The sequence below is a fragment of the Rhinopithecus bieti genome, unplaced genomic scaffold (assembly GCF_001698545.2).
Source record: "Rhinopithecus bieti isolate Rb0 unplaced genomic scaffold, ASM169854v2 scaffold_7884, whole genome shotgun sequence".
Taxonomy (NCBI): Eukaryota; Metazoa; Chordata; class Mammalia; order Primates; family Cercopithecidae; genus Rhinopithecus; species Rhinopithecus bieti.
Window position 1 is genome coordinate 2,816,051 of NW_016806331.1, and position 25,978 is coordinate 2,842,028.

Sequence of the window (25,978 nt, forward strand, 5' to 3'; positions counted from 1 at the left end):
CTTCCCCCCTATTTCTACTCTCTTATGGTTCAGCGTTCAGTGTATAGTAGCTTACTGTATTTTAATTAAAATTTTAAAAAATAATATAATAGGTATATTATTATACAACACCAGATAATAATAGGTGTTGATTTGGATTATCAGTGGTAAAGGATACTCAAAGAATCCTAGGCATTCAATAATGTAATTAGTTGGCTGAGCCCGGTGGCTTATGCCCATAATCCTAGCACTTTGGGAGGCCGAGGTGGGCAGATTACTTGAGGTCAGGAGTTCAAGACCAACCTGGCCAACATGGTGAAACCCCGTCTCTACTAAAAACACACAAAAAATTAGCCAGATGTGGTGGTGGGCGCCTGTAATCCCAGCTACTTGGGAGGCTGAGGAAGGAGAATTGCTTGAACCCAGGCGGTGGAGGTTGCAGTGAGCCGAGATGGTGCCAATGCACTCCAGGCTGGGCAGTAGAGTGAGACTCTGTCTCAGGAAAAAAAAAAAGAATGTAATTAGTCAATCTTGTGGCTTCCCTTGTGACCTTTTCTATTGTATCTCTTCTTTTGGAGACACGGCGTCACTATGTTGCCCAAGCGGTCTCGAACTCCTGGGCTTAAGAGATATGCCTGCCTTCCAAGCCTCCCAAAGTGCTGGGATTACAGGTGTGAGCACCCACACTCAGCCTATCATATCTTTTCTATAATTGCATCTTTCCAGTGGAATTAAGAAAAATGGAATAACCTAGTTTGAGATTGAGACTTGGGAGGTAAAACTTCCAGTTTAAAAAGAGGGGCCGGGCACGGCAGCTCACACCTGTAATCCCAGCACTTTGGGAGGCCGAGGTGGGCGGATCACGAGGTCAGGAGATTGAGACAATCCTGGCTAACACAGTGAAACCCCGTCTCTACTCAAAATACAAAAAATTAGCCGGGCGAGGTGTCGGACCCCCCTGTAGTCCCAGCTACTTGGGAGGCTGAGGCAGGAGAATGGTGTGAACCTTGGAGGCAGAGCTTGCAGTGAGCCGAGATCGTGCCACCGCACTTCAGCCTAGGCGGCACAGCAAGACTCTGTCTCAAAAAAAAAAAAAAAAAGAATTTAAATTCTTTCTGTCTATAAAGGTAGAATATTATTTAGTATTATTATTATAGTCTACCAAATTTAACTGTATTACTTGAAGCAAAATAGGTTAAGGTAAATGCTTTGTTTGATAGCATGTATAATTATTTATGATGGTTGTTTTAAAGAAAATATAAATGCTTAGTCTGGGAATGCATATCTTAGATGGTTTCTTAAATACAATGAAAGTTATACAAAGGAAAATGAACTGTTTTCCATTAGATGAGAGTCTTTGAAAAACAAAAGTTTGCTAAAAGATGATGGGAACAGGGAGAACGGGTACTGTGTTGCTGGAGACGGGAAATGAAATTTAGAAATGGGAATGTGAAGACACAAGAAAGCATACATCAAGGAAAACAAATGTTGTCTTTGAATAAAAGAAGACAATTTTGTTCAAAGAGATCTTTGGAGAATTACTGGGTGAGAGAGTAGCAGTATATTTGCAATAATGCTAATGGTTGTAAATGACATTTTAATAAACATAAAAATCCAAACATTTAATGCATGCCATTTATTTGTAGTGATGGTGTCATTGAATAAGCTTATTAACTGAGCTAACATATGCAAAGTGCATGGAACTGTGCCTATAGTAAGTCCATGCAAATTGTCTGTTATTTTTTCCTTTTATGATTTTTGAGGTTTATACGTTCATGTTTCAAAAATAAAAGTCTATAACTGTGATCTATTAAAAGTAGCCCCTCAACACTAGAGTTTATCATTTTAAAATGTATAAAAGGAAAAAATCAAAAAGTACAGTAAATGAAACTGCCTATCCCCAAATCCCAGTTTTCAGTGCCTATTTTCTCTTGATTAAAACAATATTTTCTGGCCAGCTGTGGTGGTTCACACCTGTAATCCCAGTACTTTGGGAAGCCAAGGCAGGTGGATCACTTGAAGTCAGGAGTTGGACACCAGCCTGGCCAACATAGCAAAACCCCATTTCTACTAAAACTACAAAAAAATTAGCCAAGTGTAGTGGCGCATGCCTGTAATCCCAGCTACTCGAGAGGCTGAGGCAGGAGAATCACTTAAACCCAGGGGGCAGAGGTTGCAGTGAGCTGAGATTGCGCCACTGCAACAGCCCGAGACTCCGTCTCAAAAACAAAAAACATTTTCTGATCAGCCCTCAAGATACCTGGCATAGTTCTTGTAGTAACTTTCGACTTGTTTACACTTTCTTTCCAAATGAGCCTTTAAACTCTTTTAGATGTTTAACTTTATTCAAGAAATGACCTAATAAATGCTAATTATTTATTTGAAGGAATCAAATCTCTGACCTTTCCTGAATTTTCATTCACATTATGAATGATTCATTAGCCTTTTAATATGTCATCATAAATATATTCCTAACTTCATTAAACTATCCAGTTAAGATTTGCTAGCTTCACTTATTAGTTCATAAAATGTTTATTATATACAAAGTGGAAATACTGTCATGCTATGCAGTCCAGGGGACTTGTGATGATTAAACAATGATCCATATCCTGGCCGAGCACAGTGGCTCACACCTATAATCCCAGCACTTTGGGAGACCAAGGCGGGCGGGTCACCTGAGGCCAGGAGTTCGAGACCAGCCTAGGCAACATGGTGAAATCCTGTCTCTACTAAAAATACAAAAATTAGCCGGGCATGATGGCACATGCCTGTAATCTCAGCTACTTGGAAGGCTGAGGGAAGAGAATTGCTTGAGCCTGGGAGGCAGAGGTTGCAATGAGCTGAGATTGTGCCACTGCACTCCAGCCTGGGTGACAGAGCGAGACCTTGTCTCAAAAAAAAGAAAAGCAAAAAAACAAACAATGATCCATGACCTTAAGTCCTTTCAGTTTTATAAAGGAAATATACATGTATACCTGTAGATTTGTGGCAGGAAGAATACTATAAAAATGATGTTTAGTTTTTTTCATTATGATTGTCATTATAAGATGCTTGGTAAAAGACAAAAGATTTATATGATCTGAAGACAAACCCAGGTATCACTGTAAATTACTTGGTACTGAATCTATATTTTAAGAAATATATTTCTTGAATTGACAACATCTGTGACAGAAAATCAATATTGTAAAAAAACAGAATTTATTTACTGCATGTTTTACTGGGCCTGTGATTTAGTTTTATGAGAAAACTATCTTTTCATGTTTTAAGACATTTAGCTAATTTATCCTTTAACTTTCTCTATTTAAGATTCCCAATTTTCTGCATTTGACACCTGTAGCAATTAAAAAGCACTGTGAAGCCCTTAAAGGTAAGTGGTTATTTTCTTATATGAATTTTATATTGACTTCGAACATAAATTTAAGAATCTCTGTTCTAATATACTGTATAGCCTTATATTCAAGTTGTTTTCAGCGAATTGGTACATGTCAAGTCTGCGAATTTTTTTGCTAACGACTACATGGTATTAGGAATAATAATTAGAAACCATGATCCTTGTTCACAGGTAGGTTAGGGACTTACTATTGAGTTTTAGAAAACATGCACATAAGGCTGGGCATGGTGGCTCATACCTGTAATCCGAGCAGGTGTTTGGGAGGCCAAGGTGGGCAGATCCATTGAGGTTAGGATTTCGAGACCAGCCTGGCCAACATGGTGAAACCCTGTCTCTACTAAAAATACAAAAAAATTAGCCTTGCATGGTGTCAGGCACCTATAATCCCAGCTATTATGGAGGCTGAAACAGGAGAATCGCTTGAACCCAGGAGGCGGAGATTGCGGTAAGCTGAGATCACGCCATTGCACTCCAGCCTGGGCAACAAGAGGGAAACTCCATCTCAAAAAAAAAGAAAACAAAGGTGCACATAAGAAGACTGAAGTAAATGTTGCAGAAACTTCACAGAGAAGAATTATCTTAAAGAAATTATTGAAAATTTTAAAAAATGAATGACATATGCATGTGGTAAATCAAATAGTAAAAGAGCTTATGATGAAAAAGCACTAGCCTTATATGCTTTCTTTACCAGCCTCTCATTTATTTATGTATATATGCTTATATTTATAATAAATACTCTACATATAGTATATATATTTATATATACTTATATACTCTCTGTAGTGTGTATGTGTATTTATAAAATAACAAGTAATCACTGGAATATGATTATACCTTCAGTTCTGGATTTCTTGATTTTGAAAACCTGTTGATTCCTAGGTATAAACAGATTTCATGTACTTAACGTTACTGCTTCTTCTCCTTTCTACATGCATGGAGGTGAAGGCAAATAATATTTTTTAACTCATGGTTTTGTGTATGCTTTTATAATTATGTATATATTCCAATTTAAGTTCTGATTGATAGTTATGATTGATTAGATTAATTCAGGAGTTGGTACCTTTGGATAAAGTCTTAATATACTCATGCTGATTTAAAGGTGTTGTATATACATGCTCAGTATACTTATTAAGGCTTTTCAGGAAAGAATATGAAACCTAGAAACACTTCACAAGTATCCTGATTATGCTGGGAAGGAGATGTGGAGTGGTAAACATAATTATGATTAAATTTGAGCTTTTCAAAGGGCCTTCCATTTAAAAATATAAGGAAGACTATATAAAGAGGTCCTGAAACATAGGAATAATAACCTTACTCTTGAAATGAGGGAGGAAAAATCTGTTTCATTTGTTTGGTCTTTTACTTTAGGACATTGGGATGCTTTTCTATCCCTTTAGAGTATGTGTTTCTATATGCATTTGTGCCTGGAATTAGACTAAAACTGATCACTTCCCAATTTGTGTCCCAGACTGGGCATGGGTGTGGCTCACACCTGTAATGCTCGCACTTTGGGAGAGTGAGTTGGGTGGATTGCTTGAGCTCAGGAGTTCAAGACCAGCCTGAGCAATGTAGTGAAACCCCATCTCTACAAAAAATACAAAAAAATTAGCCGGGTGTGGTGGCACGTGCCTTGTAGTCCCAGCTACTTGGGGGCTGAGGCGAGAGGATTAGAACCCAGGAGGTTGAGGCGGCAGTGAGCTCAGATCGCGCCATTGCACTCCAGCCTGGGTAACAAAGTGAGACCCAGTCTCAAAAAATAAAAAAATAAAATAAAATAACAAATTTGTGTCCCATTTGGCACAAATCATGTATTACTATTTGATCATCTATAAAGCCAGTTAACAAATGGCATTGCACTGTGAAAAATTCCATGTTTCTTCTTTTTAAATGTGTGTTTATAATCTAGAAACTTGTAATTTTAATAAAATATTTCTGTAATACTTCCTGATTTTTAAATGAAAGGCTTTTGACAGGGCATGTTAGCTCATGCTTTTAATTTCACAGCATTTTGAGAGGCCACGGAGAAAGAATTGCTTGATCCCAGGAGTTTGAGACCATCCTGAGCAACATAGTGAGATCATGTCTCTACAAAAATATTAAAAAATTAGCTGGGATGTGATGGTGCATGCCTGTGGTCCCAGCTACTCTGGAGGCTGAGGTGGGCCTGGACGACAGAGTGAGACCCTGTCTCAAAAAAACATAAAAATGAAAAATAAGTTGAAAAAAATTAAATGAAAGACTTTCATACAGCACATTCAGAAGAGTGGCATTCTATTTTATATACTTAAATGAGGGTCTTGCTCTTTCCTTAATTATCCCTTTGCACTTGCTGCCAGTCTCCGGATTTAGATTGCATCTTCCGAATAACTCAAAAGCTTTTCAAGTACTTCTCAGTTTTCTTTCAAAGTAGGTCAGTTCAGATTTTATATCTAACTTGCAAATGGAAAATCTGAAGCACGGGAAAGTTAGGTAATTTACCAAAACTTTAATATCAGTGGCAGAAGTTAAATACAAACCAAGGTCTTCCAAAGTCTCGTCTATGGCTCTACCTATCAGATGAGTAAAGGCTAATAGGAATCTGTTACGTATTTTCCATTTGGCTGTGTTTTTTTAGACATATAATTTAGGTAATTTAATTTTAAAACTGTAATTATTATTTGATGATTGAAATGACGTATTCATAGTTTCTAAAAAAAGAAAAGAAAAGAAAAAGAGTCAGTGCAAACCCAAGAGCTCACAAAATTCCCCAAACTAGTCTGTCTTACAAAGTGCTTGGCAGTGATGCATCTTGTAGTGCAGGGTATTGGAATAAGTTCATGATGGGAATGAAATTCAGCCTCAATAATCTTGTTCTGTTCATATTTTTTAAATGTTAAAATGATGTTAATTGCAAAGATACTTTTTTCCCCTCAAAACGACTGGGTATTGATCTTTTAAACAGTGTTCCAGGAATGAAGTCAACTATATTTAATTTGTTAGCATAAGAAAATTGTTAGCCCAAGGAAATGTTATTGGCAAAATAGTTCTCACTGTCCCTTAGATTATCACCTACAAGAGCTCCCACGTCTGCCTGTGAAATTATGACCAGCCTCTTCTGCAGTTGTGCTTGTTTGGAGGAAGCATGTATGCAGTCTAATATGTTTGACCCAAAAAAACAGTTACTTTTTGCTGTTCGTAGAGTGAGGCTGTTTAAGAAATGAGATTTCCATTGTGGACAGCCTGATAGTGCCAGAAATTTTCATCTCAAGCTGAAAGTCCTCTGCCATGCTAACTTGATTGAAACAGGGTAAGATGAAATCAGCTCTGATACCTGAGGGAGGCTGGGAGCTACCTCTTTTCCTTTAAGTTTTTTTTTTTCCTATTCAGGGCCTGAGTTTATACTTCTGTGTTACGAAGGTAACATGCTATGAAGATAACAAGAAGGCATGTTCACAGTGCTTGGAGTTCCTGTTGTGACCTAGGTCTCAGACCCAATCCCACTTCCTGTCTATGCTGTCTTGCCCAGATATGAGGACAAGGCTTTCTTCTTTCCATTTAGCCCATTGGCACATAGAAGTCACATAGAAGAAATATCAGTTCTTATAAGAATCCATTTAAGGGCTTAGGCTTTTGTACCTGTTTGAGTTGAGGTTCTATTCAGCCAGATTTCTAAACGACTGTTAACTCCATCTCAGTTTCTTCTTAGGGCTCTTTGAAAGCTTTCAGTTCCTTTCAGCTGATCTTTAGTAACCTTTAGTAATTAATATTATCTGTTACTTTTTTGAAAACAGTAATGCTCTGGGTACTATGAACTGTTTGCTTTTAGTTGGTATGGAGGAAGTAAACTGTCCAATAACAGATATGTGCAAAGCTTATAATAAGCTTCCATCAAGGCACAGTTCCCTTTTAACTGAAAATACCACTGCCATCAAACCTGAAATATCCAAAGAATTCCCTAATTAAATTGCCTAATTTGGGATGTACCTAATAGGAAAAGGGATAAGTGATGATGGTATATATGTAAAGTGCAGAAGAGAATCTGTTCTTTCATGTGACCTGGCAATGATCTCAATAATTTGGTATTGTCTAGTAGTATGCATTACAATGAGAATTTACTTGCAAAAGTGTAATTGAAATTATTTCTTTTATTCTCAGATTTTTGCACTGAGTGGCCAGCCGCACTGGACAGTGATGAGAAATGTGAGAAGCATTTTCCAATTGAAATTGACAGCACTGATTATGTTTCATCCGGACCATCTGTTCGGAACCCCAGAGCACGAGTAGTAGTCTTAAGAGTAAGAGTTTTTTTCGTTTTTTGTTTTAAATAAGAATCATTATAATACGTTATTTAACGATGTCTTTGGTGGCTGGCACAGTGGCTCATGCCTGTAATCCCAGCACTTTGGGAGGCCAAGTTGGGAGGATTGCTTAAGCCCAGGAATTTGACACCAGCCTGGGCAACATAGCAAGAACCTATCTCTAAAAATAAAGAGAAAAGAAAAAAAAAATGTACTTGATATGTGTGATTATAAAACTGTAATATTTATCACAGAAATTTTGGAAAATACAAGTTTTAAATTATATGCCAGGCATGGTGGCTCATGCCTGTAATCCCAGCACTTTGGGAGGCCGAGGCAGGTGGATCACCTGAAGTCAGGAGTTCGAGACCAGTCTGGCCAACATGGTAAAACCCCGTCTCTACTAAAAATACAAAATTTAGCCAGGCATAGTGGTGGGCATCTGTAATCCCAGCTCCTCTAGAGGTTGAGGCAGGAGAATTGCTTGAACCCGGGAGGTGGAGGTTGCAGTGAGCCAAGATCGCGCCACTACACTCCAGCCTGGGCGACAGAGCAAGATTCTGTCTCGAAAAAAAAAAAAATTATAAAATTGCCCATAAATCTACCATTTGTAACCACTGTTAACTATGGTAGCTCATTTTAGTGCATCCTCACAGCCTGCCTTTGTGTATATTAATGGGATGATACGGTATGTGTTCAGCAGTCTCTTTCTTACTTAACAAGAATTAACCATTTCCCAATAATATTAAACATTCTTTAATTTTAATTTGAATTTTTTTGAGATGGGGTCTGACAGGCAGAGAGCAGTGGCACTAACATAGCTCAATGTGGCCTCCAATTCCTGGGCTCGATTGTCCTGCCTCAGCCTCCAAAGTGGCTGGGACTACAGGTGTGAGACACTGTGCCCAGCCCATTTTCCTAAATTTTTTGTAGATACGGGGTCTCACTTTGTTGCCCAGCTGTTCTTGAACTCCTGGGCTCAGGTGATCGTCCCACTTCTGCCTCCCAAAGCACTGGAATTACAGGTGTGAACCACTGCACCCAACCTAATTTAATTTTAATGGCTACGTAGAATAACATATAAATGAGAGACTGTTATGTACCAAGACAGTGTTTGAATCTGGTGGGTGTAATGTTGATTACTTCAAACTTAGCTTTCTTTCTGAGACTGAAGTGATACATAAATAATTTCATAATATAGATCTACCATAATTTAAGTTATTTGTATTATGGAACCTTTAGGCTTTGTAGTGGTTTTCTTTATTAGAAAAATGTTTTAATGAATATTCTTAGGTGTTAATATTTGTATGTATTTCTAATGATGTTCCTAAGATAACTTCCTGAAAGGAGAACTGTGAGGTCAAAGGATATATAGCTCTTGAAGTTTGTTGATATATATTGTAAAATTCTTGCAGGAAACGTAAAAAAATATAACACCATCAGATTGTGAGAAGGCCTGCTTTACTGTGCTCTCACCAACCTACATATTGCCTGTCAACTTGAAAAATTTGTCTTATATTTAAAATATGTATGTCTTTGAATACTAGTGAGGTTGAGGATTTATTCCTTTGCAAAACACTTATATTTTGTCATTTGCCCATTTTGATGGTGTATTGATTCCTTGTATCTTTTTTTTTTTTTTTTTTGAGACAGGGTCTCACCTTGTCACCCAGGCCGAAGTGCAGTGGCGCGATTTCGGCTCACTGCGATCCCTGCCTTCCAGGCTCAAGTGATCCTCCCATCTCAGCCTCCTGAGCAGTAGCTGGGACTGCAGGTGTGTGCCACCATGCCTGGCTAATTTTTTTGTATTTTTGTAGAGACAGGGTTTTTCCATGATGCCCTAGCTGGTCTCAAATTCCTGAACTCAGGCAATCTGCCTGCCTCGGGCTCCCAAAGTGCTGGGATTACAGATGTGAGCCACTGCTACCGGGCCGTTGTTTCTTTTTAATAATGGCTTTATTGAGACATAGTTCAGTTGCTATAGAATTCCCCCCTTAACCATCCTCAAGCCCCTTTCAGCAACTCATCTTTCTGTCTCTGGATTTACCTATTCTTGACATATTATAGAAATGGAACTATGCAATGTGTTTTCTTTCACATAGTGTAATGTTTTCAATAGGTTTCATCTGTTGTAGTGTTTTATCATTTCTTTTTATTGCCAAATGTTTTATTTTATGAATATACCACATTTTATTTATCCATTCATTAATTGGTGTACATTTGGGTTGTGTCTGCTTTTTGGCTATTATGAACAATGCTGTTGAACATTCATATACAGGTTTTTGTGTAGACATGTGTTTTCCATTCTCTTGGGTATATACCTAGCAGTGGAATGACTGAGTTGCATGGCACCTCCATGTTTGACATTTTGAGGAACTGCCAAACTGTTTTTCAAAGTGCTTCACTATTTTACAATTTCACCAGCAAATTTGAGGCTTTCTATGTCTCCACATCCTCACTAATGGTGTTATTACCTGTCTTTTAGTTTTAGTCATTCTGATGAGTATGAAAGTATCTCATTGTAGTTTTGATTTGTGTCTCCCTGAGAACCATCTTTTCATGTGCTTGTTGACTATTTGTATATGTTTGGAGAAATGTCTGTTCAAATCCTTTGCCCATATTTTAATTGGGTTGTTTATCTTTTGATTGTTGAGTTGTAAGCGCATTTTATATATTCTGGACAACAGTCCCTTCTCAGATATATGATTTGCAAACATTTTCTTCCATTCTTTGGGTTGTCCTCTTACTTTCTTGATGGTGTCCTTTTTTAAGCACAGAAGTTTTAATTTTGATGAAGTCCAATTTATGTAAGTTATTTACTGCATAATGATGTTTTGGTCAATGATACACAACAGTGGTCCCAAGAAATTATAAGACTGTATTTTCACTGCACTTTTCCTATGTTTAGATATGTTTAAATACGCAAGTACAATTGTGTTCCAATTGTTACAGTATTTAGTACAGTAACATGCTGCACAGGCTTGTAGCCGAGGAGCAATTGACTATACCAGGTAGTCTAGGTTTGTAGTAGGCTGTACCACATTGGATTGTGTAAGTAAGCAATGATGTTTGTACATGACAAAAATTACCTAGCCATGTCTTTGTCAAAAAATATTGTTAAGCGGCGCATGACTATATTTTTCCTTTTGTCTCTTGTGCTTTTGCTGTCATATGTAAGAAATCATTGTCTTATTCAAGGTCATAAAGATTCACTCTTGTGTTTTTTCCTAAGAGTTTTATAGTTTTAGCTCTTACATTTAGATCTATGACCTACTGTTTGTTGATTATCATACAGTTGTTCCTCAGTATCTGTTTGGTATTGGTTCCAAGACCGCTTGCAGATACTTAGATCTGTGGATGCCCAAGTCCGTGATGTAAAATGGCATAGTATTTGAATATTGAATATAACCTAGTACATCCTCCTATATACTTTAAGTCATTTCTAGATTACTTATAATGCTTGATACAATGTAAATGCTATGTAAATAGTTGTTATACTGTATTTTAAGAATATGCATTTTAAAAATTGTTGTATTGGTATTTTTTCTGAATATTTTCAATCCACGGTTGGTTGAATCCACAAATATGGAACCCGTGGAGACAAAGGGCTAACTGGATATGGTGTGAAGCCAGGGTCCAGCTTCATTCTTTTGCATTCCTTTTGCATGTTGATCCAGTACCATTTTTGAAAGGACTATTTTTTCCCTTTTGAATGGTCTTGGCACCCTTGTCAAAGTCATGTAGTTACCTTTTAACTTTTCATTTGGCTACTTTACCAAATTCTCTTTTTAAAATGTTTTATTATGAAAATTTTCAAATGTATGGACAAGTAGAAAGAGGCTAATAAATACCCATGCACATGGCATCTTGGTTTGGTAATTAATATTTTGACAAATTTGCTTCATACACACACATACACATCTAAGTACCTTAACATTTCTGACACCTAATGTTTCACACTAAAATACTTCAGTGTGTTATCTCTAAGAATTCAGGAGATGTTTCCTATTTAATTCCAATACTATTAACACATGTAACAAAATCGTCAGTAATTCCCAAATATTATCTAAAATATCTACCTCACACTCAAATTTCCCCCGTTGCCTTACAAAATGGTATTTATTAAGCTCTTTTATTTAAACCAGAATCCCATCAAAGACCATGGTATTTGATAATGATGTATCTTATGTCATCTGGAATGGTAAACAACCCCACCTCCCTCCCTTCTTCCTGATGAATTTGACTTGTTAAAGAGGCAGGTATTTTATCCTATAACATTTCCTACCTTTTGAATTTGCCCCATTGCATCTGGATGTCATTTACCATATTTCTTTATCTCCTGTACTTCACATAACCTGGACGTTAGATTTAAAGGACTGATAAGATTCCAGTTAAATATGTTTGGCCAGAATACTTTATAGATAATGCTATGTATTTTATATTGCATCAGGGGCACGTAAAGTCTGGTTGCCTCATTCTTGGTATGCTGAAATTGAGCACTTGGCTAAGAAGTTGACAACCTAATCCATTCCTTTGTGAAGATTTTTGTTGTCTTGCTTTTCCCTTAAACAAGTAATCTGTAGGTGGATATCAAGCAAAATCATTATCCTTTTTGATCCTTGAAGTATATCTATCTTAACTTTGGCCAGTGGGAACTCTTTTAAGTTGGTTCCTGTGTCCTTTTGTTACAATCCATTAGCATTTGAAAGTTTCTTTGTATTTTGACACAAGATGGTTCAGGCTCATTTTTATAGATTTCTTATTCCGGACCTGGAATCAGCCATGTCTCAAGGAGCCCTAATACCTGTCAGTGGACAATGGTGTTTACAGACCATAATCTGGATGCTAGGACTTCTCAGTTGATTCTTTCAGAAGTTTCTCAAGAAATAATCGATAAATAATGGTAGTTTTAATTCCCTTTTTTCAAGTATCCGTAGCTTGTTTTTTCTTTTCGTCTTCTGCGTTAGATAAAATTTCAGAAACCACATTTCTGTAGTCCCTTATGCTGATCCATAGTTTGTCTGTGCCTCTAGTGTTTAACCTCAGGTATGAGGTAGGATTTCAGTGAGATAATAGTGTTTATTATGTTAATGATGTATGCTATTCTTAGATTACTAGCATTTACGAAATTACCTCCTTTGAATTATTGAAGTCATAAATTACATTAATAGGTTTTCAGTACACTGATGCATTTCTGAACCCTGGTCAGTTCATGGTGTATCATTCTTTTATTCTACCACTGATTTGCTGTGCTAGAATTTTACTTAGGATCATTTGTCCAGATGCCGTATTGCTCTGGAGAAACATGAGATCCTGCTGTTACTCACCTGGATCACGCCACGTGCCATTGCGCTTCCAAGGGTCTGTCCTAGGAACTTCTAATTTCGTATTTGAAACCACTGTTTGTTTCCTTTGTCAAAGAAATCTTGGTACACATGGCATATCTTTTTCACACAGCAGTCATGCAGCAGTTACCTGATACGCTTTTTTAAAATTAAACTTTTTATTTTAGTTTTTAATTTGCAGAAAGGTTTAATTTGCAGAAAGGTTCCAAGAATAGTAGAGAATCCTATATATTTCAGACCCAGGTTCCCCTGTTGTAAACATCTTAAAATAAACTATGGTATATTTGTCACAACTAGTGAATTAATATTGATACTGAATCACTATTGAATTTGTTGTTACTAAAGTCCCTACTTTGTTCAGATTTTCTTAGTTTTTTTTTCTAACACCCTTTTTCTGTTCTAGAATCCCATCCAGTTTACTACATTACGTTTAGTCATCATAACTTCTTAGGTTTCTCTTGGGTGTGATGTTTCTCAGACTAGACTTGTTTTTGATGACCTTAACAGTTTTGAGAAGTACTAGTTATATATTTGGTAGAATGTCTTTCAACTTGTGTGTTTGGGGAGAAAAACCCCAGAAGTAAAGTGCCGTTCGTCACATCATATCAAGAGTATAGGCTATTAAGATGATTTGTTTTGTTTGTTTTTTTGAGACAGGGTCTCACTCTGTCACTTAGGCTGGAGTACAGTGGCACAATCACGGCTCACTGCAGCTTCGACCTTCCCAGGCTCTGGTGATCCTCTCACCTTTGTTTCCCCAGTAGCTGGGACTACAAGCACAAGACACCACGGCTAGCTAGTTTTTGTATTTTTTGTAGAGATGAGGTTTTGCCATGTTGCCAGGGCTGGTCTCGAACTCCTGGGCTCAAGTGATCTTCCTGCCTCAGCCTCCCAAAGTGCTGGGATTACAGGCAGTGAGCCACTGTGCCGGCCATGATTTGTCAGTGATGATGCTAATCTTGATACCTGGCTGAGGTAGTACTTGTCCATTTTCTTCACCATAAAATTATATTTCCTCCCCTCTTTTCCATACTGTACTCTTTAGAAGAAAGTTTTACAATGCAGAGCCCACACTTAAGGATCAGGAGGTATGTTCCACTTCTTTGAGAAAGAAGTGTCACATAAATTATGTACAGTCCTTTTATATGGCAAATTTGTTCATTCCCCCCTATTTATTTAATCATTTATATCAGTATGGACTCATGGGTATTTATTTTATACTATGTGTCATAATCCAATAAAACTTTTTTTTTTTGCTCAAATTGTTCTGAGTTTAACCATTGGGGACTCTTTCCACTGGCTCTTCTGTTCCTTTGCCATGCCCCCATCATTTGTATTTTAAGCAATTACTTATTTTCTGGCACTACAGAATGCTCTGGGCTCTTTCTCTGTCCCATTCCTAGAATCAGCATTTCTCCAAGGAGCCCTGACTGATGTGCTTTTGATTGGTCTGGAGGGTGACTACTACCTCTTTGAGGTGCCTCCTGGGACCCTCAAAATGTTAACTTTTATACTCTCTGTAGTCTGTATTTTAAGCCAGAATATTCGAAGTACACTGGAGAAATGTGTTGAAAATCTATGCAACCATTTTTACATTATATACTAGCAAATAAACAATCTTTAATTTCTAGAATTTTCCATTTTCCTCAGTGATATTGTTGATTGATTTGTAGTTTTCTTTCTTTGCTACGTTTCAGTATCAGGGTTATACCATTTTTAAAAATTTAATAGAATTTTATTTTTTGAGACAGAGTCTCGCTCTGTTGCCCAGGCTAGAGTCCAGTGGCACGATCTTGGCTCACTGCAACCTCCGCCTCCATGGTTCAAGCGATTCTCCTGCTTCAGCCTCCCAAGTAGCTGGGATTATAGGAATGCTCCACCACATCCAGCTAATTTTTGTATTTTTAGTAGAGATGGGGTTTCACCATGTTGGCCAGGCTAGTCTCGAACTCCTGATCTCAAGCATTCTGCCCTCCTTGGCCTTCCAGAGTGCTGGGATTACAGGTGTGAGCCACCGCACCTGGCCTGTACCATCTTTATGAAGTGAATTATGAAGCTTTCCAACCTTTTTGTATTTTGTAGAACAGTTGAAATATCACAACAATATACTAAGTTCTTAGATTGAAACTATTTTTAAATCACAAAGACAGTATATGTTTACTGCATAAAATTTCAAAAATCCCAATAAAAGAAAAAAAAAAGAATTGAAAGTTCAGCCATGCTTGTATCGTTCCACAGGTTCATATTTTAAGAACATATTAAATGTTACCTATTTTTCATAATAATGTTAACAACCACAATCAACAGTTGTTGAGCTCTGTTGTGTGTTGAAAAATCTCTGAACTTAGAGTCAGGAAACCTAGATCCTAATTTATGTTATTCACCTCAAGTTTTGTGGGCCTCCGTCTTCAGTCCTAGAATTGACATCTGATGTCCCTACTGGTTCTAAGTTTGCTTATTTTATTTCACACAAAAATAATCTCATTGCTTCATTTGAAGGATGGCACCAGATTTCATTTCTTATATCATGCTTTGCCTCTTGTCCTCTGTGCCTTGTGCTAGCCTGTGATGCCTTCATTGCTCCCTTGTACCCCTTCTGCTGACTTCATGTCTGCCCTGCTAGACTCGGCACTCCACCTGCTGGCTGTTGAGGTTCAATGGTGGTGTCCTGGATGTGCCATGTAGTTCAAGGGTAAACGTAAGTCAAACAGATGAACTAAAACACATGCAGTCCAGTATGATTAAAGCAATCTTGTGAAGGTAGTCAACTGTTAGAAACGATTGGACATGCTCAAATTTTTTAATTCACAGAAAAAACATTTTTGATAGTCATAAAAGTAGTTTAGGTTTAAAAACAACTTATATATAACTTTACTTCAAAAGTGCTTTCTTCTATTAATCTCATTTATTTCTGACAAAAATTCTGGAATTAAGTGTTCCCAAGGAAACTGAGTCTCAGGGAGGTAACATGATTTGTTTAAGGTAACATATTAAATGGCAAATCTACAAATCAAACCAATTCTTGTCTTTTATGTAATACCAGCATTCTTTAACCACATATACTCGCATGTAGATAAAATATTTCACAAGTTAGATATTTCCCAATTTATGTAGCTCTTTTTGTGTTAAAATGTAGGCATTTGAAGATGTATGTATGTATATAAAACCAACACCTCCTGTGATTTGCAATATCAGCGTTATTTTGGGGATAATGTTAACAGTATTATATTGATTCTTTGAAAAGTAGCAATTAGGGCAAAATATGTAAGTACTTTGAATTTTGATAAAAGACAGTGAATGCCACTCAGCCCAGGTTAAAGTATTAGCCCATATTGAAGACTACAATGTTGCAGTGCCTTTGAGTGCTACCAGGTGGCGTGAGTGCACCACACAGCTGTCTCTGAAATATTTATGATTTTTGGCATAAACTCCATATAGTTTTTGAACATTAAAATGTTAATGTTAATACGAGTTTTAAATGAATGTGAATGTGATCTTACATTACATTGTTACAGTAATGACCGGCTTTGCTGCCCTTTTTTGGACCACTTATATAAAAAGCTACAATAAGCTTTTGAAACTTTTAAATTTATTGTTAAACATTATTATGATTTCATCGAAGGGAGGTTTACAAAAGGCAAAATCACGACATTCTCACTATCCTAATGTAAAACTATTCATTTTCTCTCCTTACTCCCTCTGTATACATGCATATGTGCATATATTTGTGTATTCATAATCATAATAAAGGTATATTTTATTTTTTGTAAAAAATTCTTCATGTTTGTTTTAATCAGAGTATAAAATGGCTTATTTTATCTATCAAGTCAGTAACCTGGTAGTTGATACATTCTCTTTCCAGAAAACTAGTGATTCACATTGTCTAATTGAGAGTTAGTAGTCAGTATTCATATTACTTGAGTTATTTTTAAGAGTGCATTTATATTTATCTATTTTCTCTAGTTCAAATACAAAATACAAAATTCACAGTGCTTTGAAAACAATATATCCTCGCTTTAAAAAATTTATGTATTCATTCCACAAGTATTTATTGCATGCATTTTAAGTGTTAAGCCATTGCCAAGAACAAGATAGACATCATTCTTGCCTTCAAGGGTTTCAATTCAGTGAGAAAAAAATGGGAAAATAAATAGGCTACTATACTTTGATGTCTTGAGGGAAGTGTACAGGGTCATTGAAGCTACAGAAAACCAAACAGATTTCAAAATCCTATTTAGCCTTTTTTCTTCATATAGTTACAGCTCTTTTTTTTTTCTTTCTTTCTTTTTTTTTTTTTGAGGCGGAGTCTTGCTCTGTCGCCCGGGTCTCAGCTCACTGCAAGCTCCGCCTCCCGGGTTTACGCCATTCTCCGGCCTCAGCCTCCCGAGTAGCTGGGACTATATTTAATTGTATTCTGGTATCTAACCTAACCTATCTTATTTTTTTTTTTTTTTTTTTTTNTCAAGGGTTTCAATTCAGTGAGAAAAAAATGGGAAAATAAATAGGCTACTATACTTTGATGTCTTGAGGGAAGTGTACAGGGTCATTGAAGCTACAGAAAACCAAACAGATTTCAAAATCCTATTTAGCCTTTTTTCTTCATATAGTTACAGCTCTTTTTTTTTTGTTTCTTTTTTTTTTTTTTGAGGCGGAGTCTTGCTCTGTCGCCCGGGTCTCAGCTCACTGCAAGCTCCGCCTCCCGGGTTTACGCCATTCTCCGGCCTCAGCCTCCCGAGTAGCTGGGACTATATTTAATTGTATTCTGGTATCTAACCTAACCTATCTTTTTTTTTTTTTTTTTTTTTTTTTTGAGTCTGAGTTTTGCTTTTGTTGCCCAGGCTGGCGTGCAATGGCACGATCTCAGCTCACTGCAACCTCCGCCTTCTGGGTTCAAGCGATTCTCCTGCCTCAGCCTCCTGAGTAGTTTGGATTACAGGCATGCGCTACCATGACTGGCTAATTTTGTATTTTTAGTAGAGATGGGGTTTCTCCCTGTTGGTCAGGCAGGTCTCGAACTCCCGACCTCAGGTGATCTGCCCGCCTCAGCCTCCCAAAGTGCTGGGATTACAGGTGTGAGCCACTGTGCCCGGCCTATCTTCTTGTATCGAACATATTCATCTCTAGATAATACCTTTAGCCCATGCCCTTATTCTCTGCAAATTAAAAAGTGTGTTCTTTTGGTCTTGCACTTCCTAAAATATGTCTAAGGCAGACTAGGGTTGTGAACTGTCCCTTGAAAAGTGGAATCTGAGGTCAAATAAATTTGAGAATCATTGCATATTAACCCTACATTTTGAAATTTCAAGATGCTTATTAGCATATTATCTGTTCTAAGAAATACTACCTTAACCCAATTTACCTCGGCATTTCCTAAACATTTTCAACAGAAAGAGTCTTTAAAAAAAATTCTTCTTAGCCTGTGGGACTAGTGCTAACATTTTGAGAAACGTTGAGCTAAATGAATGTTTTAAGTGTTTCCTTCCCTAATGCTGTATTCCAGCTTCCATGAGGTATCTGTAGCTTTTTAAAAAATCTTGTTGCAATGATACAAGTCTCATAATTGCATTGTAGAACTTGTTGTAATGATACAAGTCTCATAATTGCATGGTAGAAATTTCTTAAAGCCCTTATGTTTTATCTATTTATTTCTATATTCCAACTTTACTAACACTAATTGAGTTTAATTCTATTAGTGCTACTCATTAGCACCATAATTTCATTTATTTAACAGATATGTCATTAGTTCTTTCAGGGAAGGCACTAATGCCCAGAACTTTCAAAGAGCTTCAAACAGTATGTTCCCCTCCCTTTTTTTGTTTCCGTGAGTAAGATCAGAGTTTATAATATGTCCCAACTGCTTGCTCTGTGTAGAAAGGAGTTTGAAAAGCTTTCTTTTTAGTGGATTTAATGTTAATAGGAATAACACTGCTACCTTTTTTTTCACTAAACAATTATATGAAATTATTTTTTCAAATAACTTTTCTTATTTTTAAGGTAAAGCTTTCCAGTTTGAATTTAGATGACCACGCAAAGAAGAAATTAATTAAACTTGTAGGAGAGCGATACTGCAAGACCACGGATGTGCTTACCATAAAAACAGATAGGTAATGGAAAAAAAGTTCAGCCGACTGGTCAGATGTGTTTCCCCATTGTCTTCCAATTCCTTGGCAGTCCTTTTAAAGAAATTATGTTGAAGATGGGGAGGGGTAGCCTTTTCTTATTAAGCAGAGTTCTCTAATTCATATTTTTAATATCCTCATACTAGCCTACTATTGCTGTGATCTTTATGCAGAGGCATGCTTAGCTAATTTATTTTTAACCTTGATTTTAGTATGTCCATGTATATAAAACTCGAGAGATATTAGAAGAAAAAAGTGTGATTTGCTAGTGATTAATGCTTAAGCAGGCTTTTATACATTCAAAGCATATAAAAATCTTATAGTTCAAAAGTAAAATTATTAAAAGATCTATGTGGAAATTGATCAAGGCACATTTGTAAATAATCAAAATCTCAGAGCCAGGACAGATGTTTATAAAGGCAATATTAAATTTATCATATGAATTTATAAATTGGGTCATTTTATTTGAAGTAAAGAAAGATTATTGGTATGTTTTCACTAAATGGCTATTTTATTTTAGAATTATACTTTAGCTGTTTCCAAATTATGTCAAAATATAAAAGACCCACTTTTAGAGATAAGTAAGTGGACTAATCTGCTGTCTTGCCCATCCCTGTTTGAAAGCATTTGGAGGTGTCAATTTTGATTAGGTCTCATGATTCGCAGTGGTGGGAAGAAGGAGCCTGACACACATGCAGAGACTGCAACAGTGTGGAGGCAGAAAAAGCTTGGGACCATGGTTTGTGATTATTACCATATGGGAGAAAGTAGGTTTGAACTATATTAGGAATAGTCCTTTTACTATATTTAGATAATGTTGGCTTTTCTAGTTCATGCAACTTAAACGCCTTTAAAATGTTGTTGTTTGAAATTCTGTGAGTATCCAATAATGTTGCTTTTTTTTTTTTTTTAGCTAGTTTTACAAGTCTTAGTGTATGGATATGTTTTATGGTAATTATTTAGAGTAGAGGACTTAAATAAATGTAAGTACAGAATAAGCAGTATAGTTGAAGTTATTTGTCATATGATGGTTTTATTTGATATTTAAAGAAATTGGAAGTAATTGTATCTTTCTGTGTATTATTTCATTATCCTTAAAGCTCAATGTGTCATCTCATGTATGTAAATGTTTTACCTAATTTTAGGTTATTAGTTTCATTTTAAATACAGCAGCAATAGCACAGCATTGCATAGGGTAATTCACTTTTAAAAGAATCAGTGTAACTCATTTTTAAAAGAATCAGCTCTAGGAAAACCAAGGTCAACATCTATCATCTTTCTATACCTACGTCTTATTTATATTTTTACATTTTTTTAGAGATTGAGTCACTCACTCTGTCACCCAGGCTGGAGGTCAGTGGCACAGTCATAGCTAACTGAAGCCGTGAACTCCTGGGCTTATGCAGTCTCCTACCTCAGTTTCCCAAGTAGCTATGACTACAGGTGTGCACCACCATGCTTGGCTAATTTTTTAATTTTTGTAGAAACAGGGTTTTGCTGTGTTGACCAGGCTGGTCTCAAACTTCTAGCCTCAAGCAACCCTCCCACCTCACCCTGTGGGATTACAGGCATGAGCTAGCACGCCCAGCCCTATGTCTACTTTTTAGGTGAACTCATCAGATATGTTCATGCTGTCTGGTAGATTCTTGGCACTGAGATGGTGAAGGGAACTTGGATTGGACACAATCATAGGAAAAGTAGCGTAAAGCTCTTGTTATATACAAATAACTCCATTACTAATGAAAACAAAGAGATACTTGAAATTAAGTTAAAATAACACCAGTATTTAGCTTCCTCAAGTAATGAACTACAAAGACTATTTTTATTCCAAAAACAGTTTTCCTAAAGCAGAGAAGGAATATCTGAAAACATTATCTTCTGTATTTAGTATATTGCATATTTTGCAAATTATTCTGTATACTGAGTTTTTAGAATTTTGACTTCTCCCGCTTTCCCTTTAATAGGTGCCCTTTAAGGAGGCAGAACCGTGATTATGCAGTGTATCTACTAACAGTGTTATACCATGAGTCTTGGGTAAGTGTGTGTGAATATTTAATGATTTTGTTAGTGTAATTTAGATGATGTTAACCTTTCAAAATACTCTGTGTGGCATGTATTCAGTTGAGTATTTTGTGAACTGCTAAATAATCTAAGTATGTATGAAATGTCATAGGTAGCTTCTACTGACTTTAAAAGTGAAGTAGGATTTGAAATACAGTTATTCAGTTCATCACAGGACCTTGCTGAAATCATATTCCTAAAATGCTTTGAAACTTCAGAGTTTTTGACTTTGGTTGTTTTTTTGACTTTGGGTGAAAGTTGTTAGCTATGAAGAGAATAATAATTATTGTGTAATTTGAGAATTTATAATTCATCCTCTTTAAATTGCAGAGCAAAACTTTATAGAAAGGTATTTTAAATGTTTATTGAAATTTTTAATGAACACGTAACATTTTGTGTGAACATTTGACTGTTATACCTTAGGGACAACTAAGGGCAGTTAATTATAGCTTGAGTATTCTTTATCCAAAATGCTTGGGACCAGAAGTGTTTCAGATTTTAGGTTTTTTCAGGTTTTGGAATATTTGCATATTAATGTATAATGAGATACCTTGAGGATGGGACCCACGTCTAAACAGGAAATTCATTTATGTTTCATATACACTTTATACACATAGCCTAAAGGTAATTTTATACAATATTTTCGGTAATTGTGTGCATGAAACAAAATTTGACCATGCTCCATCACATGAGATTGGGTATAAATTTTCCATGTGTGAGTCATATCAGTGTTCAAAAAGTTTTGGATTTTCAAGCATTTCAGATTTTGGATTTTCAGATTAGGAATGCTAACTGTATTTAAATAGTATTAAAAATACTCGAGTCTGAATGTGTGGAGTTTTCATATAAGTATATACATTTATAAGGAAGATTTCACTATGTCTGAGCAACAGCTCATCTAATTTGAAGTTGGTAGCCAATATGTTTAGGTAACTCAAAGTTTGAAATGGTAATTTTTAAAATTAAAATAATTTTAGGTATGCATTTAAATTAAATTTTTTGTGCCTTACCCAACACAGGGGAACTCAATAGCATTTCATACTAGGAATATTCAAAGGAATAAAGATAGCTGGAGAAAGGGGTCATGTTCTTTAGAAAGGACTTCATATGTCAGTGTCTACAGAAACAGTGAAAAAAGGAAAAGTAAAGAAAATTGAAAAAATAAATAAAAGTTTTCATATGGAAGAGGGTTTACATTTGTTTTTAATGACTCTTAGAGATACAACAAGGTAGAAACAATAGTAAGACGGAGACAGACTTCAGTTTACTAAGTGAGAACTTTTTTTTTTTTTTTTTAAGTCTTGCTCCGTTGCCCAGGCTAGAGTGCAGTGGTACGATCTCAGCTCACCGCAACCTCCGCTTCCCAGGCTCAAGTGATTCTTCTGCTTCAGCCTCTTGAGTAGCTGGGACCACAGGCATGCACCACTACTGCCTGGCTAATTTTTGTACTTTTAGTAGGGATGAGGTTTTGCCATTTTGGCCAGGCTGGTCTCAAACTCCTGACCTCAGGTGATCCACCCACCTCGGCCTCCCAAAGTGCTGGGATTACAGGTGTGAGCCACCATGCCCAGCCCTCCCAAAGGGGAACTTTCTAAGAGAGCTACCATAAGATGCAATGAGCTACTTCAATAGGTAAAAGACATTCTGTCCATTGGCCACTTAGTGAAGACAGGCAAAAAATGTATGCTCCTTGAATAGGTAGTTAAATTCCATGGCCTTTGGAACCTCCTTTCAGCCCGAGTTACTGTGATTCTGTGAGTACATGCAGCTGTTCTCTAAACTGCTCCCAGCTCTTCCTTCATGTTATGGTAAAAGAGTTTTAACACAAGAGGATGAATGGAAAGTGACAGAAAAAAAACTTAGTTGGGAGATTAGTAAATACAAAAAGTAGCTGGTAAGCTCTTCTCTTCTTTACAATTATTTCCATTATCATAATTTATCTGGATTTTCTAGTTCTGGCTTTAGGAGCAATATCAGAATAGCAGTTAATCTCTCTTTCCTAACAATTGATTTTAGAAACGCCGTTGGCTTAAGATAATTAAGTTTCCTTTTGAACCAGCAACAGGGCTGAAATAGGTATATTTTTATGGCTGTTACTGCTTAAAGAGTTAATAACGAACAATAAATACGACCCGTTTTGACTCTCTTATTTTGCCAGTATCTTATAAAATGAATTTGCCCGGAAGGAAATGATAGGCATAAATTCAGTGGAAGCTGATTTATGGGATTCTTTCTGTGGTTCCGTGACTTAGAATCCAAACAGGGTTGCCTTCTGGATTCACACAGAAGCCTTTGATCTTTAATGCTAATTACTTTGATGCCAGAATAAGTAGCCACATCCAACTGTCCAAACAAGCATACTTGAAGAATTCTATATTAACATTGTTTCTTGGTCCTTTCTAAACAAGTACCATCAGTGAAGAAGATTTTGAATACAGATGAGCTGTGAAATTTTGCAGACCTGCTAGAAAAGAATTTTTATTTAATTGAAATTCATTTTCTCTCACCAACATGGAATTCATACTTGAAATTCATGTTATCACCTGTTATTTAATCAAATAGAGAGCCTCTTTTTAATCCATTGCTTGATTTTTTATAGGCTAGCATCTGAGCATTTAATATCCAAATATATGCTTCCCTCGGCTTTTTCTTTTTTTTCTTTGAGACAGGGACTTGCTTTGTTGCCCACGCTGGAGTGCAGTGGTACAATCATGGCTCACTGCAGCCTTGGCCTCCTGGGTTCAAGTGGCCCTCCCACCTCAGCCTCCTGAATAGTTGGGACTAAAGGTGCACACCACCATGCCCAGTTAATTTTTGCATTTTTTTTTTTGTAGAGACAGGATTTCACTGTGTTGCCCAGGTTGGTCTTGAACTCCTAGGCTCAGACAATCCATTCACTGTGGCCTCCCAAAGTGTTGGGATTATAGGCATGAGCCACTGTGCCCTGCCTTCCCTTGGCTTTTTAACCTTCCCCTAGAGGTTACCTCTAAGTAGCATTGAGGGGAAAGTAGCTGGTGTTTTTATGTAGCTCGTAGTACTGAAATCCCTCTGGAGAAGTGATCATCTAGACTCTGGTAGAAGGATATTACTGTTATATACTATTCAAAACAGTTTACTATAGAAGTGTCAAAGTAGACTTCAGTAAACAGACATCACAAAGCGTAAGCTTCAGGCATAAAGGCTTAGTAATGCCTCAAAGAATAATTATTTCAGTGCTGGGAAGGTTAGAAAAGAGTCGCATATTCACTGGACCATTCATTTATCCTTCAGCAGTTTAAAGAAGCAAGGAGGCTGGGAGCACTTTGGGAGGCCGAGGCAGGCGGATTGCCCGAGCTCAGGAGTTCGATACCAGCCTGGGCAACATGATGAAACCCCGTCTCTACTAAAAATACAAAAAATTAGCCTGGTGTGGTGGTGGGTGCCTCTAGTCCCAGCTACTCGGGAGACTGAGGCACAATAATCGCTTGAACCCGGGAGTCGGAGGTTGCAGTGAGCCAAGATCGTACCACTGCACTCAGTCTGGGTGACAGAGTGAGACTCTGTCTCAAATAATAATAATAATAATAATTTAAAAATAAATTAAGAAGTAAGGAGAGTTGTAGAGATTTGGTTTCCTATTTTAGTATTACATATTGTTAGCATTGGAATACATTTTTAACCTTTGGAGCCAGATTTGAATTCTAGGGCCATTACTTAGTACCTGTGTAATAGTCAGCCTCTGACTATTTAATCTCTGAGGTTCAGTTTTTTTCCTAAGGATTTTTGGATGGATCAGGGAGAATTTGCATAAAGTGTCTAACAAATAGTGGACTCACCATAAGCGTCTGTAAATATTGTTAATATTAATAATAAAGGAAATTTTTTTCTTAGAATTTTAAATTCATGGTTTCTAAATTTCTATTAATATGTATAGTTTACATTTAATTTGGCAGAGTTTGTACAAGTAAAGTCAGATCTATACTCTTCAGGATGTGTATCCTACTCACAATTCGACATAATTGATGATAACACAACTTCCTTCATTTTAACTTTTAGTGATTTTTTTAAAATTGAAACCTTCCGTAAATGACTGGGTTAAGAAATGATTGAATCATTTTGCAAAGTGACTTACACAAAAGATAAGCACAAATACTGGGGAAGAGAAAAAAACACTTGCTTTAGAAAAGTTAGAGATCTGAAATCAAATTTCAGAGATTCATGGATGATTATATTGAATTACTAATGGTTGCTTTTTTACATTTTAAAACTTCAGCTGTACTATTTGGATTTCATGATAGTCTTATTGCCAGAACTGTGTCTAGCTTTGTAATAAAATGGTTCTGAAAAGTCATGTAACAAATATTTCTAATTTAGCCAAGCAGTGTTGCACTCCTGTAGTCCCAGTTTCTCTGGAGGCTGGGGCAGGAGGATCTGTTGAACCCAGGAATTCGAGTCCAGCTTGGGCAAATAGCAAGATCCCCCACCTCTAAAAATAAAAATTAAAAAAGTCTAAGTTGGAGAATTTTATACTTTCTAAGAGTTCATTTTAAAGGGGACATTATTACAGATATTTCTGATAAAAATGAATACTTTTGCAGAGCCATAATCACCACTTAATCTGTCGGATGTATGAGTTCATTTTGATTGTGTATGCCTACACACCTGCATTTCCACTTGAGAATGCTTGAGCAATGTTTGCTACGTTGTTGTTCTCTTTTTGCATTCAACAACTATTTAGTTCTTGTGTACAAGATATGTTGCTAGGTGCCACTATCAAAATGAATGACCCCCTGCCTTAGGTACCTTGATTTCTGGAGGGAAACCGTT

At 36.6% G+C, this 25,978-nt stretch overlaps 1 protein-coding gene across 2 annotated transcripts in view; it reads left to right on the forward strand.

The window, feature by feature from the left end:
- Positions 1-25,978, forward strand: part of MRPS35 (mitochondrial ribosomal protein S35) — a 44,243-nt gene that overhangs the window by 5,911 nt on the left and 12,354 nt on the right. For both annotated transcript variants that reach the window (XM_017875595.1, XM_017875596.1), the window contains 4 exons: positions 3,286-3,346; positions 7,505-7,644; positions 18,987-19,096; positions 21,076-21,145. In XM_017875595.1, coding sequence (XP_017731084.1) covers positions 3,286-3,346; positions 7,505-7,644; positions 18,987-19,096; positions 21,076-21,145 — 381 coding nt within the window. The remainder of the gene's footprint in view (positions 1-3,285; positions 3,347-7,504; positions 7,645-18,986; positions 19,097-21,075; positions 21,146-25,978) is intronic.